At 38.6% G+C, this 17,192-nt stretch overlaps 1 protein-coding gene across 3 annotated transcripts in view; it reads left to right on the forward strand.

Annotated features, from left to right (window-relative positions):
- The window catches only part of GRIA4 (glutamate ionotropic receptor AMPA type subunit 4), a gene marked incomplete at both ends in the record, with an annotated part of 215,918 nt that overhangs the window by 57,747 nt on the left and 140,979 nt on the right, over positions 1-17,192 (forward strand). For all 3 annotated transcript variants that reach the window (XM_082279260.1, XM_082279259.1, XM_082279261.1), the window contains one exon: positions 14,113-14,352. In XM_082279260.1, coding sequence (XP_082135386.1) covers positions 14,113-14,352 — 240 coding nt within the window. The remainder of the gene's footprint in view (positions 1-14,112; positions 14,353-17,192) is intronic.

The raw sequence follows: 17,192 nt of genomic DNA on the forward strand, positions 1-17,192 counted from the left end.
TAGCTTTCACTGTAAATACCCTTGGTCAAATGGTTAATCTATATTTTATTTTTAAAAAGATAATTCCTTTTTCCCATTACTTTAGTTATTATGTGAGACCTATAGCTATTGCAAAATGCCTTTTATACATGAAAGAAGTTGAAAGATTAGTTTTTTAGAGAAAGAAAAAACAGCTTGATGGCAAAAATAGAAGACAGTGGAACATGCATTTCTAATCATCCATGCCAAGCATTTGATTTTAAAATCACCCATTTGTACTGTGGCTGATTTCCCCTGGCATAATCATGGGAGGCTAAGAAGAAGCCCTTGTAAAATGAGTGGAGAAGAAACTTCAAGGCACACTGGGAAAAAATGTGCAGAGGGTATGGGGCTAGCTTGGGGTTTCTTAAATTTTGGACTTCTGGCCCTCCAAAGACAGTGATTGCATAATGTAATTTTGATAAGACATCCATAGTAGGCAGAGTCTACATCTGGAAAAATTCCTCAGCTATGATCACTGCATTATCTGGGGAAAACAGGCAAGCTACAAGATGCTGGAAAAACCTCAGCACAGTGAGATAGTTGAAACAACAAGGCAACATAAAGGACCAAGTACAGAAAACACGATCTGTTTGAGTGTTCAGCATGAGATGTCTGAAGTAACCATGGTTCACAGATATATATAGTCACCCAAGCAGGCTAAGATCCAAATTTCTGGAGAGAAAATCTCTTGGTATGGATTTGGTTTTGTGAAGCTAAGAGTAATAATGCCTAGGATTTTTGAGGGAGGGCTGCAGTGTGGAGTACAGAATGATGAAAGAAGTCTCAGAGAATCCATGCTGAACAGGTCAGTGATGAATAATAAAGGTATCTACATTCATCTTAGGGATTCTTTGAAAATATTTTATTCTTGACTCCAACTGTATGAGGAACTTAAGTGTTAGAATTTCGGTTTTCAGAAAACTGGTTTTTGGAAAACTCAGAACAGCTAATTGACATGTCTGTTGGAAATTAAAATGGAACTTTGAGTGAAAATTTACCTTGGCTTTCACTTCTCTGTCCTTCCAGGTACCATTAAGCCAGTTCACTAGATCAAGGCTAGGAAAAGCAGTAAAAACAGTAAGATGGTACAGTTTATGAGGTAATTCTGGGCTGTTGGAAGCACCTAAGTTCTGAAAAAGCCATCATTACCAATCCTCATGTGGAAGAAGAAACAATCCAAATAATCATGAAGTACATTTTAGATGTACATGGCAAAGTAAATTTCACATCTTTTAAAAAATTTATTTACTCTTCAGAACACACTTGCACTGTCACAGAATAAAACTCATGGGAGCATGAAAATCTCTCATCCACTGTAAATAAAAGGTCCTTAAATGTGGGTAAACTAGTAGAACAATTGGCACTTGATATATCTCAATCCCTGAAATGACAGTGCAGAAGATACTCCTTGACTGGAGAATAGCTTCAGAAGAGCCTTGTGCACTTTGTCAGCTACTGCTGTCCTGCCAATACCTAGTCACAGGCTGCAGAAGGCAGCAGCAGAATTTTGTTTCTAGATCCTCTGAAGAGTTTTGTCTCTCTGATCAAGCTGTATATGATCTCATGATGTGCTAGCATGTTCCATTTATCCGACAGTAACACTGGTTTCCAGTTATGCTTCCTACCATCAAGAGGAAGGAAGTAATGGAAGGACAACATTTTTTCAAAAGTATTCAGAAACTTTTCATATGTAAATCCCAGTTATGGGGATTAAAGAAATTAATGAAAATGCTTTTTTTCAAGTTAAAGTATGTGCAATTAGTTAATAGTGGTTTTTAACCCATGGGAAATTGGGAAAAAAAAACAGGTAAGATTTTCATCACACATATCCTCTTAACATGAAAATTGTTTTCAGAAATTAGAAACCATGTTTTCTGGATCTTTAAAAGATACTCAGATCTAAGAGTGACCAAGGAAGCAGAGTTTTATTTAATGTTATTTATTCAACATCATATGATGAATGTCTGTTAATCTTATTGAGGCCAAAAGGAAACCATGGCTTCACTCATTCTAAATAGTAAACGGCAAAGTGGGAAAAATTATTTAAGATTATATCCTTGCACAATAGCATGAATCAAAGTAAACAATAATTTAAGTTGCTGGTGAGGGAACTCTTGATGATGTGAAATCAGCTACTGAGGAAAGAAAGTAGAATCCCAGCCGCACCTGGGCCAACACATTCAAAAGCCTGGACAGAGATCGCGGCACTTCTGGGGACAACATGTGTTGCCTGGAAGGTTAAGGTGGAAGAATAAGAATTTGAAAAACATACTCACCAACAGAAGAACAACAGAGTTCTAGTGATGAATCAAATGACATCACTTCCCTAAGGACAGACTTTAATTCTAAATATAAAACTCTAAACAGACAAAAAATAACATCTTTGGTCAAGTTTGAATGAAAACCATGCTGGAATGAATCTTCACACTGGACCAATTTAGTTACATCTTTCATGATTACCTGCCTTCTATTTCTTCCTTTGCCAGATTTTTCAGTGGTCTGGGAAGATATTTCCTAAGCCAGAGGGAGCAGTTAAATGTCTAGTCCCCTTTTAAAGTCACGTGGAAGCGTTGTACCAAGCTTCCTCAGTACTTCAAGAAATGCTTTTCTTGAGCTTCCTCAAATTACCGTGGTGTTCATGGGGTTTTTTCAGTTCAGTAAAATTAGTACACGACATTTGACATAAAGAAGCAACATTGGTTCAAAATGTGAGTTAGAGAATCACAGCATCATTAAAGCTGGAAAAGACCTCTAAGACCACAAGGCCAACCTTCTCGGAAGAGATACAACAAACCAGTACATTAGGAATCGTGCTTTCAAGAGAAAATCTAGGGTATGGTTTAGGATGCTCTGGCATGTGCTCTTGTTAGAAGATGATGGATCTTTATAATAACATTGGAAATCCCCTCCCCCCAAATTTAATACAATTATAGAATAATATAGGTTGGAAAAAGACCTCTAAGGTCATTGAGTCCATACATAAACATAACATGCAATGTCCACCACTAAACCATGTCCAAAAGTGCCACAGCTGCGTGTTTTCTGAACACTTTCAGGGATGGAGGTTTAATCACTTCTGTGGCACTTCTGGGCACCACTTTTTTAGTGAAGAAATTTTTCTAATGTCCAATCTAAACCTGCCCTGGCACAACTTTCCATTTCCTCTTGTTCCGCCACCTGTTACCCAAGAGAAGAGGCCAACCCCCACCTGGCTACAGCCTCCTTTCAGGCAGCTGTAGAGAGGCATAAGGTCCTCCCTGAGCCTCCTTTTCTCCAGGCTAAACACCCCCAGCTCCCTCAGCTGCTCCTCACAGGACTTGTGCTCCAGACCCTTCCCCAGCTCCGGTGCCCTTCTCTGGACACGCTCCAGCCCCTCAATGTCTTTCTGGCAGTGAGCCCCCAAACGGAGAACAGTACTTGAGGTATAAATTATGGTGAGGCATTCATCAAAACAGTTTAGGTCAGGAGCCATATTGTATGGCTTCACCTCTCATATCTCAAATTAAATTCAGTTAATTCCTGTCAATGACAGTTTTGCTGGCAGGAGTACTGCAAAATTACCGTGTATTTCTCCAAAATTAAGAAAAAATTGTCTCTATTTTTTTCTGTAAACTACAAATAGTTCTTCTTATGTGTAAAAAAAAAAAACTGTGGTAGCACAGCTATGTATAAAAAGCTGGTTTTATGTAATCAACTGCACACTTCATAAGACACCATGCTATTTAGAATTGATGAAACTGATTTGGTTTTTTCAGCACTTTTTCTTCTGGAAAGAAAAGCATATTTTTAAATATGCCTATTTTTTCCCTTTTCAAGATAAATTTTTTAAAAATGGAGGCTAGCATTGTAAAGAAGTGGGCCATCAAAGGGTTACTTCTTAAAACAAAATTCATATTTTCTTTGCTTTGTCTCATTAAAATAGGATATGGGGGAAGGTTTTGTAAAATCTTAGATTTTGAGGGGAAAAACAAGCTGCAAAGTAATTTGTTTTCTCTATAAAGAAATGTTTGGATGAAGTTCAAATTTGAACTGAAAGAAGTAATATGTCTCGTAAGAAAATGAATCTCTCCAAGAAAGAGAGAAAATGTTTAATCAGAGAAGCAAAAAATGTTTAATCACACAGACAATCTAGATAAGTTATCAAACATGATTTCTCTAGATATTCATTTAATGAGGATGACTTTTCCCTCAGCTGGCAAACTGAAAAGGTGATAGGATTTTGCAAGAAGATCTCTGACCACCAGCAGTATCAGAGTTGAAATGTTCACCTCAATTAAGCAACTGGGAATTTTACGATTGATTCCATAAACCAGTTTTTTACTGTAGTCCAGTCTAATTTCCATGCAATCTGTTATGCCTCTCTAAGCTTTTATCCTGAAGCAGGAAAAAAAATTTCAAAGGTGGCTCTGGACATTTTGTTCTTGAGAAAACCTGCCAGTGTCATAGGAACTTCCTATCATGTTTAACTTTTTAAAAAACTTGTAGTTCTGAAAAGCCTGGAAGTCTCACATGTTACTGATATTTTTATCAGCTTTTAAAAACAGCCAAAAAAGAACTCCTGTACTGATGTGGATTCTCATTCATGTGGCTATGAAAGGTAAATGCTGCATGAGGATTCTCTATGGGAGAGCTTTCAAAAAGAAAGTTTTGGCAGAGTTAGGGATACACACGTGTATGTGCATTGCCAGATAGCTATAAATATCAGATCCATGGAGTGCACAGGACTGGAGGACAAAGGCACAAAGACTGGTTGATTTATTGTAGACAGAGCAGTAAAGTGCTTTAAAAAATGAGAAGAGATTTGGTAGCATTCAGCAAATGTGAAATTCGTGAGGGGTGTTCTATCACAGAAATTAGCCAAGGCACAGAGGAAAAAGAAATTTTGTAAATAAACCCAGTGGAAATTTTTTTCTTGTTCTATACAAACATTCCATTCGATTTAAACTATGTGGAATTATATACTAATGAAAGTAAAATACTTTAGTGGTGCTCAAGTTTTCAGATGGAAATTATTTAAAGATTGAAGCAGTTTCCCTCACAAAAGTTTATGAACAGCCAAGCTACTTTGTGTTCTTTATCAAGAAATGAGAGTTGTCAGCACTTTTTAGGAAAATAGATATACATGATCTCTGAGAAATACCTGCAGCCCCTGGCTGCAAGGGATCTGTGTCAGTCAAATGAGATGGCCCTCAGAGAAGGCTAGCTCCAAATCAGATTGAATCTAGGGATGGAGAGGGAATTAAAAATACAGAGGTGTTTTTCCTAAAGTGAGATTTTGGGAACAATCTTAAATCCATCTATCTAAATGTAGGTGCCAAGCCTTTCATAATTGTGTAGTTTCCTTTTGTAGCTAAAAAGGGAAAGGTACCTCTAGTGGATAAATCAGTACACTTAATTCATCACCCATTTTAAGGTCTGTCATTGGAATATACTTTTTTCTATTTTAGAGACAGAAAAAAAACCCTAGAAAATAAACCCTTGACTTTTGGGTGGTAAGAACCACGTGAGACAGACTCCTGCACTCTCCCTTTGTGCCCCTGTTTACATACAAAGACACAAATGCTTTTTGCACAACTTCTTTTGCAATTGGCTTGGAGGAAACTTTAATCAATGTATTAATTTCTGGAGAGACAATCTTGCCTCCGTATGAAGCACGGAGGAGAGTTCAGCAGGTGGATCTGCAAGCCAGTCTTGCCTGGTCTCAATGGTCTTCTCTTTTATTCTGAGTGTCCCTCAGGGAAACCCTCTAAAGTTAATGTTCTGTAGCTTAGTGATCTGGTATAAGACACTGTACACAAAATACCATATTAAAATCTTCAAATTCATTTTAAAAGAAGAAAATACCATGCATGTTAGTTAAGCTAATTCAATTCCATTTTCCATTCAATAGGCAAGAAATGCACTTTCACTTTCTGATATTGTTTCAGGAATTGTCTTTGAGCAGAAATAGTCTTTTAGAGACAATTCACAAAAATGATTTCTGGAAATGTAACAATTAATTTAAAAATGTAGTAAGTTTGAATCTTGTTTTTCAATATGTTCTCACATCTGCAGCTGAACAAACAGAATTGCATTTCCCGAATTACCATTTGATTTGGCACATTAAACCAAGGCTTTCATTGTTCTTAGGAGAGTATTTTTAAATGAGCTGGTAAGTCACTTAGAAGAGAGTACTAGAAGTAACCCACTGCTGTGAGTAAAAAACACTCCTGAATTTGCTGTGTTTGATGGATCTGTCTTTTGAACTCCATTTAACTACTCCTGCACACTTTTTAGTACCTGCTTAATCTTATGCATACAACCAAACACAATGACCTTTAGGACAAAGGCTTATGTGTTTTTAGGGGTTCAGAATTTACTATGGAACTGCAAGATATGTGTCCACTAGGTATAACATTCATACACATTGGGCTAGCACTCAGAAGCACTTGAGACTGCTGGACCATTGTGCTAAACTTTTTACAGATATCTAATAGGAGGCTGGCCTTCCTGTCAAGTGCTTATAGTCCCCAATAGAACAGACAGTTTAAACCTTGCAAACTGAGACATGGGAATGCAAAGTGACTTGCTCCAGGGGATTGATTTAGTTTCAGAGATTCAGTACCCAACATACCAGACTTCTCATTATGCAATATCTTACTATAGGAGGACAAATGTTTGAGAGGAATAAATACTCAAGGGGGTATTGTGATTCATTGGGTTTTATTTTTTTTTTTTATTTCTAAGGCTGGAACTATCTTAATGTAATATCTTTTTGTTCACCTCAACCACTAATACAGTGTTAAATTTTAGAGCAATAAGCTGGTTTTGGTTAAAGTAATGCTGTGATATTATTTCTGGTTATAATGCTTTAGATATGTTGCTACCTGACATGTGATGTGTGTCTCCTAAATGCAAGATAATTAATTTTCTTGAAGGAGTTTGTGATCAAAAGACAAAGGTACATGATGATTTAGAGGGTGCAGGGTCTATAAACAGAACATGAATAGGGTTTTGTTGGATGTTGTTGGATGTATTAACTATATAATGTGTAAAAAAACCTCCTTGTTTCCCTTTTGTCCTATTTTGGATGACCCTATTTAGAGGTATCCTACTCTACTCCAGACCGTTCTTAAGATGGTAGTAAACTGGTCCTAATACATGTATATTTTTTTTCATCTAGCCACTTTATGTAACACTGTTTTCTCTTTTATAATCCTGTCTGTCATCTTATATCAGTGATTTAGTTCATCTCATTAAGTTTGTCTCAGTGTTGGGAATTTTTCTTAATGCAAGAGCATAATTTAGTATTAAATCAGCCGTCTCAAACACAACTGAGGAAGAGCATATGTGTATCAAATCTCTACTGGATTTGGGTGCAAGATAGTTTAAAACTGCAGAGGCATGAATTTAGATCATTTGTATTTTAGTTCCAGAGCTTTAGCTAGCCTTGTGTCATCTTCCAGGAGGTGGAGGTCAGTGGAGTGATCAGGAGGAGGTGGATCCGAAAGCACAGAGGACAAAGAGATTTTTGGGATGATCTGTGCAAAATGAACAGAAAGATCTTTGGACATTTTAACATGAAATGCCAATCTCAAAGCTATTTGAGAAATACTGCTTAATCTCATCTCAGATGTCAGAGCTTTCACAGACATAAGTTGATAAATCATTTGACCTTGTGAGGCAGGTTCATATTTAAATTAAATGATTCTCCCTTCTGTGCTTCATCTCACATGTAGAGCTTGCATCTCCATATGGGTAGGCTGTTCCTCTTGGAAGGAGTTCTTTAGGTTAGGAAAATTCACACAGTATTTTTTACATCAGTGCTGGCAGGTGCACAGCAGCTGAACAAAAAATAGTGTATATGACTGTGACCCATGAAGACATGGACCACAGATGGCATTGCAGACACATCTCAAATGAAAGTCTTCATGTGCCATTATGGTGGCAAGGAAATGTGACTCCCTAAATGTACTTTTTAAATTCGTTGCTCTCTGAAGTTTACCAGATCAAAGAATCATAGAATAAGCTAAATTGGAAGGGACCTTCAAGGATAATCAAGTCCTGCTCCTGGCCCTGCACAGGACCATTCACAACAGTCACACCATGTGCCTGAGAACACTGTACAAATGCTCCTTGAACTCTGTCAGGCTGGTGCAGTGACCACTTCCCTGGGGAGCCTGTTCCAGTGCCCAACCACCCTCTGGGTGAAGAACCTTTTTCTAATACCCAACCTAAACCTCCCCTGACACAGCTTCAGGCCATTCCCTCGGGTCCTGTCACTGGGCACCACAGACAAGAGATCAGAGTCTGCCCCTCCTTGGCTGGGGGGAGGGACTACGGGGGCAGCCTCTGTGAGAAGATGCCAGGGGCCACTCTCATGTCAGACAGAGGGAGTTTTCAGCCAGCCCCAAAACAGACATGCTGCTGGTAAAAGCTGAGCATGTCAGTGATGCTGTGGTACCTCTGTGATAACACATTTAGTAAAGGATAAAAAACACTGCATAGGAGCAGTGAAAGAGTGCAGCCTGAGGAGGAAGGAGAGTCAGACACAAGTTGTCATTGACCAATCATAATCCCTAATCCCTGTCTGGATGTCAAAGCATAGGAGGAATGGAAGAGACAGCAATGAAAGACTGTCCTCATATCTGAAAACTTCCACAATGTAAACTAGTCTTGAGTCTTTCAATTTGGGTGCTTCCATAATTTGGGTTTTTATAACAGATGTGGGTGTCTGTCAGTATATCTATAACAGCTAACTGTGCCAGGGCTTCCCACACAGGTGTTGAAAACATAGGGAAAAGCATTTTAAAATGCTCGTTCCAGAACCTGTGTCCTGGAACACTCAGGGTCAGCGAGTCGTGACTCTGAAGCAGCATCTGCCATGTTGCTTGGTGTTAGGCTGCAGGTCTTCCAGATTCCTACATATATGGTTCCTGTATCTGGTACCTGTTCGCTGCTGAGCAAAACTAACACTGTTGGCAGACCAGCTGTACACTCCTTATTCTTTGTAAATATATTGTTTAGAGGATTTAAACTGTCTGGATATAACTTGGAAATAAGAAGTTGTTGGAATTTTTTGCTTTTCATTTTTCAGGGTAAGATTTGTGTTTTGTTAGGGACTTGTCTTTAGAACAATAGCAGGAACTTTGGAAAGTATTTCTCTTACAGAGAAAGAAGACTACTGTGACTTGACCATGTGTGTCAGTAAACCCTTCAGTATATACAATTTTTGCCATTTTGGCATTATGATATCTTTTCTTAACTGAAGGTCCTCTGAGTCACCTGTTCTTTTAAAGTGATTGTACTACCACGTAGTACAATCTGCTAGAAAAGAACACATCTAATTCATATTACAACGACTGTATCAGCACAATCTTGGCTATTTAAGGTGCATTGCAATGTTTTTTTCTGGAGTCTGTTCTGAGAGGAATAGGCTGGGTGGAGAAAGGATTCAGACTAGCCCTGGGGAAAAGCCTTGGAGGTGTTGGTGGATGAGAAGCTCAGCATGTCGCGGCAATGAGCACTCACAACCTAGTAAGCCAAAAGTATCCTGGGCTGCATCCAAAGCAGTGTGGGCAGCGGGGCCAGGGAGGGAATTCTGCCCCTCTGCTCTGCTCTGGTGAGACCCCACCTGCAGTGCTGCATCCAGCTCTGGGGTCCCAGCACAGGGAGGAGTCAGTGCAGAGGTGGAACACTTAGTTGTTCCCAGGGCTGGAGTGCTATTCCTGTAAAGCCCGACAGAGAGAACCAAGTTTCATCCTGGAGAAGAGAAGGCTGCAGGGAGGCATAATTGCAGCCTTCCAGTACCTGAAGGAGCCTGCAAGAAAGATGGAGAGAGTTTATTTACAAAGGCATGTAGTGACAGGACAAGGGGGAATGGTATTAAACTTTAAGAGGGTTGGTTTAGATTAGATATTAGGAAGAAATTCTTCACTGTGACGGTGGTGAGGCACTGGAAAAGTTTGCCCAGAGAGGTTGTGGACTCCCCATCCCTGGAGATGTTCAAGACCAGGTGGAATGGGGCACTGAGTAACCTGATCTAGTGGCAGGTGTCCATGCCCATGAAAGGGAATATTGGAACTCTATGACCTGTAATGTCCCTTTCAACCCAAACCATTCTATGATTCTATGAGTCTGACCTCTGCATTCATCTCATCTGTGGTGAGACCAATGGCATTGAAAAATCTGCAGGAGAAAATAGTATGTGTAATACGGATAGTAGGTTGTCAGCTATGAAGAGATATCTGGTTTAAAGACAAATTATTATTCAATATTTTTCAAAGTATGCTCATAAAAGTGTTCTTGTCACTGCTTTATATTTATGAGGGAAAATATCTTGAACAAAATTTTCTTAGAATGCTAATATGCAACTGTTTTACCAAGCGTAATTTAGTGCATTTTTAATAAGTAAAATGCCTTTAGAAGTGTAAGAGAAATGGAAAAAGAACTGGGAAATCCAGGTAGTCATGTTTGCCTGGAGGCATTTTCTGAGAGCAGTAATGAGTCGGAATGCAAATCCTCCTGGCTTTGCTGATTTTTGTGGTTGCTGCTGATTACTGTAAAATTGATTCAGGAGTGTTGCAGCATCTCTGCATATGTTAAAGCTTCATCTCCATAGTGTCACAGGCATTTTTCCTCTCTGGGGGTTTTGTACTGAGTAAGAAAAAATTCTCATAACCCTCATCTTAGCATTTTTTCTTATGAAGGAGCAAAGAAGGACACTCTTCAGTTACTTCCCAGTCTTGATCTCAAGTATAACAGCACAAGTTTTCTTGGATCGGCTATTTCAGGACTCTAATGGTACTCAGATAATGTTTTATCACATTTGGATTTAGGCTGTGGCAAGGATAGTTTCCTTTGAACATGAAGAATTATTATTCTGTTACTTGAAGTTATAAGTACTCCAGGGTCACATAATGTTATTTAATGAAATTTCAAGTTTGACTTTTTTCTCCATCCTGAGAATGAATTCAAGCTTTAACTCCACTAAGTGTACAATTTCACAGCTTGGCATTGATTTCTTGAATTTTTCATCATGTGGATTCCTACTGTAAGGACCGTGTATTACAAAAAGTACTCTGTGCCACTGTAAAAGTGCAAAGTACAACAACAAGGAGCCTTAGGAAGGATTTTGTCTAAACAAGAAACACATTAAGTAACTGCCACTTATATACATGAGGTTTGTGTTCAATTATTTCAGTTGTCACGGTTAATTGAACTGTGTTTAAAAATAGAGAAGGCTGCCATATCCTTACAGAAATATTTGTAAAACACAGAGAAATCCCTCTGCAGAGGAAGATAATGTACAGGATGTGACTGAATGAATGATTATAGAAGGAAGATACAAGAAACAAGTGTTTAAAAAGGATTATTAATAAGAAAGTTTTGGGGTTTTTTTTAAAAAAGGAGCTATAAAGGACATTTGCTTCAGAAATGAGAGCCTAAGTTAGGGCTTCCACTGAAAAATGAAACTTTTAAAGGACATTAAAACAACAGTAGAAGGTCATTTACATATTTAAATAAAAGTACAGGAAATAGGAAAATAATTAAAGCTGTTCTATATTGATGATGGGACAGAAAAGCAGAAAAATCTGGTTTGGAGATTTAAAACTGATAGATATTTCATATTGATTTTCACTCAAGGAGAATGTTGATCTTAAAAGAGGTGTGATGACTAATGGGAACAGGGAAATTGCATCTTTTTTCCCTGGTTCTTCAAGAATTGGTTTACTGAAGGGCAGATGAAATTACAAGTGCCTCTTACTAGACCTGTTAAGTAAGTTGTGATATGTATGATCAGTGAAGTTATAGAACAGATTTTGATGGAAAGAAAGCTTTAAAATATGGATGTACACTGAAAATGGCATAAAACGCAACCAGAAGTTCCTAAGGTAGACAGTATAGGATTGATCTCTATCTTCCAATTTCGAAGAGAATGTAATAAAATAGACATGCTCTGAAGAGAAGTGATTTATGGAAATGGGGACAAATGGAGTCAAAAGGCAAGCACGAAACAATGGAGAAGATGGCAACAAATTTTGGTGGAAGAGGAGGTACCAGGCTGGAGAAGCACAATTACAGGAGGAAGATAGTAAGTGTCTAATTTTGTAGCAGACACAGAGCTAAAAAGTCAGGGTACAGTGATGGAATTTGCTGGAGAGGGAGATAAGTACATCAAACAGAGCAGACTAAGACTTTAACCATAGAAGTAAATAATTTTGAGGAGTATGGTAATAAGTGTGGCATGATGGAAAATGAATAATAGTGACTAATGAAAATTCTATGCTGTAAGCAGAAACACATCATTTGCAAATGGCCCAGAAGGAAGAAGGAGCAGAATTTTGATCCCAACATGGTCATCAGCCATCACTGAGGTTCAGAGTTAGAAAAACACAGTGTTGTCTTAGGATATGTCAGCAAAAGTACTTTAAGGTAGAGATGGGGAATAATGTAAAAAGAAGCAGAAAGCCTTCAGCTGAAATTCTCAGCATTTTGGTCATCTGTGTTCAAGCAAGATGAGATGGAGCTGGGAAAGCAGAGAGCAACGCTGCCTGTGATGACTAGTGGAACGGCAAGCCACTAATTTGGCAAATGGCCAGTTTGAGGGGTCTGTGGGAATCTGTTTTGTGTGGTCCAGAAAGGAAAATACTGAGAGGGTTTATAAGAAATGTGCATATTGAAGGGGAGCTTAGAGAAAGGAAGAAGGTTTTTGAAAAAGCTTTACTGATATACAGTCTGGCTATAAAAATCATTAGGATGGGAGCCATAGCAGTGGAGGAGCACATAAAATCGCAAAACTGCCCTCAAGCCACTTACCCCAGTTCTGACATCAGAACTGGGTAAATCACCCAAATCTTAGGAGAAAAATGCACAATTTGTATTTTCAGCTCTTTATGCAGTAAATGTAATGTGGAAAAAGTTAAAGCTGAACTGATTTGAATTTGCTAAGGGTGTACACTGTACCCTGACTGCACTGCACATGCAGAATGATTGTGACCTCCAGGCTAGTGGGAGGGTTTCTTAAGTTTTCCTGTGTTTAGGCAACATGTAAGAATGGACTGTAAGAAGAGAGAATCTGGATCAGGAGAGCATAGGAGATACACATACTTGTATATGATGATCCCCTAACTGACTGTTCCTTTCTCCATTTTCTGTGATTCTGGGATAGGTAACACTATTAATGATCACACAGTTTCCAGTAACTTGATTTGTGCTTCAAAGGAATGGGATGTTCTTCATTAGACCCTTTATAAATTGATAGAAATGCAGTATTTGCTTAAGAAAATACCCATATGCCTGCTTTTATGTGCAGAGATCAGTAAAGTCCTTACCCAGTCTGATGAAATCAATAGAAGTCCTTCCCTATGTCTTAAATGAGTCCAAGAGCAAATCAGAACTCAGAATATATATTCAGGTCATTTGTTTTCTGGTTTTCGGGTAGCACATGGTAGAAACAAAAGGGCTGGGGCAAAAGTGTGATCACATTGACTTACTATGTTTTACTTAAACTGCCCTCTTAAAGTCAAGGACATTATTCATGAAGTAGGTTTTTTTTACTCAATGTCTCTAGAAGTGTTTTAATGTACCACAAGGACTTCCTGCTTAAAAGGGAACAAAGGTTCTACATTGTTACAATTCAGAATGTCCAGATTTCACTTACAAGGTCAGTAACATTTTTTTGATAATTTTCACATTTTAGAATGTGAAAATTTTTCAGTTAAAGGTAATGGAAATGCCTGATAGTATGCAGAGCTATGGCTAAAACATTATATGTTGATTTTTTCACTGGTATGCAAAAATACACGTTGTTTATTTTGTATTTTATTTTCGAGTAAAACCACTATAGATGCTTCAATGAATGGGAACAGAAAGTCGCAAAATGCTATTTAGCTATTTATTTATTGGTTTCCAGAATAAAACACATGTGAAAATTTAATTTAACTGTACAGGCAGAATTGCAAATCTTCAAATTAAAAATTTGGGGATGTTTGAATGTGTAAGTACGTATTTACAGATTCTGTCACTAATTAAACTCTTTCTTTCTTTCTTTCTTTCTTTCTTTCTTTCTTTCTTTCTTTCTTTCTTTCTTTCTTTCTTTCTTTCTTTCAGTTTGCTCCCAGTATTCTAGAGGAGTTTTTGCCATTTTTGGACTATATGATAAGAGATCAGTACATACCTTGACCTCATTCTGCAGCGCCTTGCACATCTCCCTCATCACGCCAAGTTTCCCCACGGAGGGTGAGAGTCAGTTCGTGCTGCAGCTGCGGCCATCCCTGAGGGGAGCCCTCCTGAGCTTGCTGGATCATTATGAATGGAACCGCTTTGTTTTCCTGTATGACACAGATCGAGGTAAGTTGTGACCCAGCTTTCTTATCTTTATCGTTCAAATGACTTCTGCAAGAGCTGTGAACTTTTATGTCCTATTGAGAGCTTGGGGAGCCAAATTTTAAAGGGCCTTTGAGGTGAAATACCTCTGACTGAGTAGGTGTGTGGCTGAAGGAAGAAATCCTTTGTCTGCAAAAATTGGGTCTTGGATTCACATAGTATGTAATCGACCAGCCAAAGCCTGTGCTTTAAGTCTAGAGTACTAAAATCTTGCAACTAATGGTAGTTAAACAAAAACACGGTGCAATAAGCAGAATGTTACAGCTCTATTCACTCTTCACTTCGTAAGTGACAGCAGCGCAAAGAAGTAGAGAGGAATGGCCACTTCTCTGCCTCTGCACTGGTGTAAGCTGAGATGGGAGTGAGCCTATGGGACTTCCAAGCTTTGGAAGCTCAAGGCAGAGAAAGGCTCTGCCCTCAGGCTGTGCCAGAGTAGTGGAGGTGAGAGGCAATGCCTACCAGGCACAAGGTATCCACAGGCCAGCAGAGGGAGGGAGTGCTGCTGCAGCCCATCTTCTACTCCTTTCATCTGGAGTTACCACTGTGATGGACTACACTTTTATAAAATATATAGTTAATTACAGAAAAGGGTGCATTTTCTATCCACAGTTTCCATTCCACATCTGAGAGCATCTCAGAACTGTTTAACTGGTAAAAAAACTGTAAGTGCATTACTGCACCTCGCCACTCAGTGAGGAATTGAGAGGTAAAAGCTGTTCTCCGAGTTGTGTGTTCATTCTGCTGGGAAAGTCCTCTGCCGTTGTTTGTGGAATAGGATCGAGCCAAAATAGCAGAGCTTCTGTGAAAGAGGCAAGATTTTTATGTTGATGGCTTGCTTACAGGGGGGAAGCGTGCAGCATATCTGTAGTAAAATAATTATTTTACTACAGCTGTTTCAATATAGTTCCCCATGTGCACAGTCTATTCCAGAATTAAAGTGGCTTTATTCCAGTATAATTACTCTACAGAAGAAATAGGGAATTACACTGACCTAACTAAAGCTGTTTAATTATTTGACTGTGGCTATAGAAGTTAATTTTCTCATATATACAAGCACTACATTTCAGTGAGTTTTTACCTTGATATGCTGCCTAAATACGTGAATTTGAATCAAAATGAATAATGTAAGAAAATGAAAGAGTTTGTATTGTATCATAATTGTTTGTTTGTTGTTTTTACCAAATTATTTTTTTAATGCTTGCTGGACCCATGAAGTTCTAGGAAGCATTATAGAATAGATTAGATAACTGGAAAGAGGAAAATATGGCAGAATTTAAACGCATTTCTACTCAAGATGTAGTTATGGGTAAAAAGAAAACAAACACATAATTACAGATGTGGTCCTGCAAGTTCAACAGAAAAGAAGTGCACAACCTGCAGTTACCTTTCTCATCTAAATTCACACACTTAATTAGATTGAGGCATTATTTTTAAGCATGTGATATCACACCAAGGACAGTTTCAGCACACGGTCTGTAACAGCACAGTTAATAATTAATTCTTATGGCACTGAACTCAGCAACTCTGAACTCATCAGCATGTCTTTGATAAAGACATGACATTTTCCAGCTTGGATTCAGGGGACACTACATTGGGTAGTCTCTCAAATTCTGGATAGGTCTTGTGATGCAGTTTCATGCAGGAGAAAGTAAGATTCAATGTATCTTTTGGTATTAAGAATACTGTAAAGACACATCATTGTTGAGTAAATTTTCACTACCTTTACACAAGACAAAATTTCAATGTGGACCTGAGATACGGTTGAAAAAAAAAAAGTAAACATCACCTTACTATCAGAGTAACTGGAAAAAGAAAAAAAAATCATTAATGTTGAGTCTTAAAAATCTCTGTCAGTGAGGCCAGAAATTAACCCTGTCCATATTTTTGTCAGAGATCCTTCCTTTACCTGCCAGATGTCTCCCTGTCTCTCTGAGCAGTCCCATCGAAGCAAATTGAAGGAAGGTGAACCCTCTCAGCATTTTGTTGCTGGGCTTGCAAGTTGATATTTGCAGCTTAAGTGGGAAGCTATGAATAAGCTCTTATGGGGGAAGGTAAGCAATAAGCCTAAATTCCAGCCTGACACAGTTGCTAACTGTCCAGAAGGCAGTATTTAGCAGGTGTCAGTATTGTAAAAGGCAGAAGTCCTTCACAGAAGGTAGAATTACAAAATACACTTGGGCAAACTTTCAGCAGCAGTGGTGTACAAATGAATGCTGCTTTCAGACCTGCTTTCCCAGCCTTTCTGTCCTGCCTTCTTCTTGGTTCTGTTGCATGTGACTCTGTTGCTGCTCACTCTTGGGGGTTGAACAATTAAATCATATTTTCAGGGTAGGTTTCTCTGTTGCATCATTCTGTTCATCTTTTTGACAGCCCCTTAGCTCCCTGCAGAATGCCAGTCTCTGTACTGCTGGAGCCACCTATGTTAAGATTTCAGTTCAGGCCAGGAATGCACTTTTGTTGCATCTCTCCAAGTCATTCCCACGTACCACACCTGGGGTTATACCCTGTAGCAGTCTTGGACCTCACAAACTCTGATGAGGTGGTGGCTTCAGCTATTATGTTAAATCTCCCTTTCTGATGTTCTGCCAAACTCACAGACTGGAAAATCACTGTCCTGTGACAGAATGAAGATACTAGGGAGAATGGCAAAAATACAAAATTAATTGGATCTAGCAGGGGACATTATGGAAAAGGACAGCAGGTTTTGCAAGAGGCATTAGACCTAAGAGAAAGATGAGGGAAAATTCAGCTCATTATTTAACACGGAAAGTGAGCAAGTAAAGAGTGACACAGAAGGCTAAAGC

The sequence above is a fragment of the Coloeus monedula genome (assembly GCF_965178545.1).
Source record: "Coloeus monedula genome assembly, chromosome: 3".
Classification (NCBI taxonomy): Eukaryota; Metazoa; Chordata; class Aves; order Passeriformes; family Corvidae; genus Coloeus; species Coloeus monedula.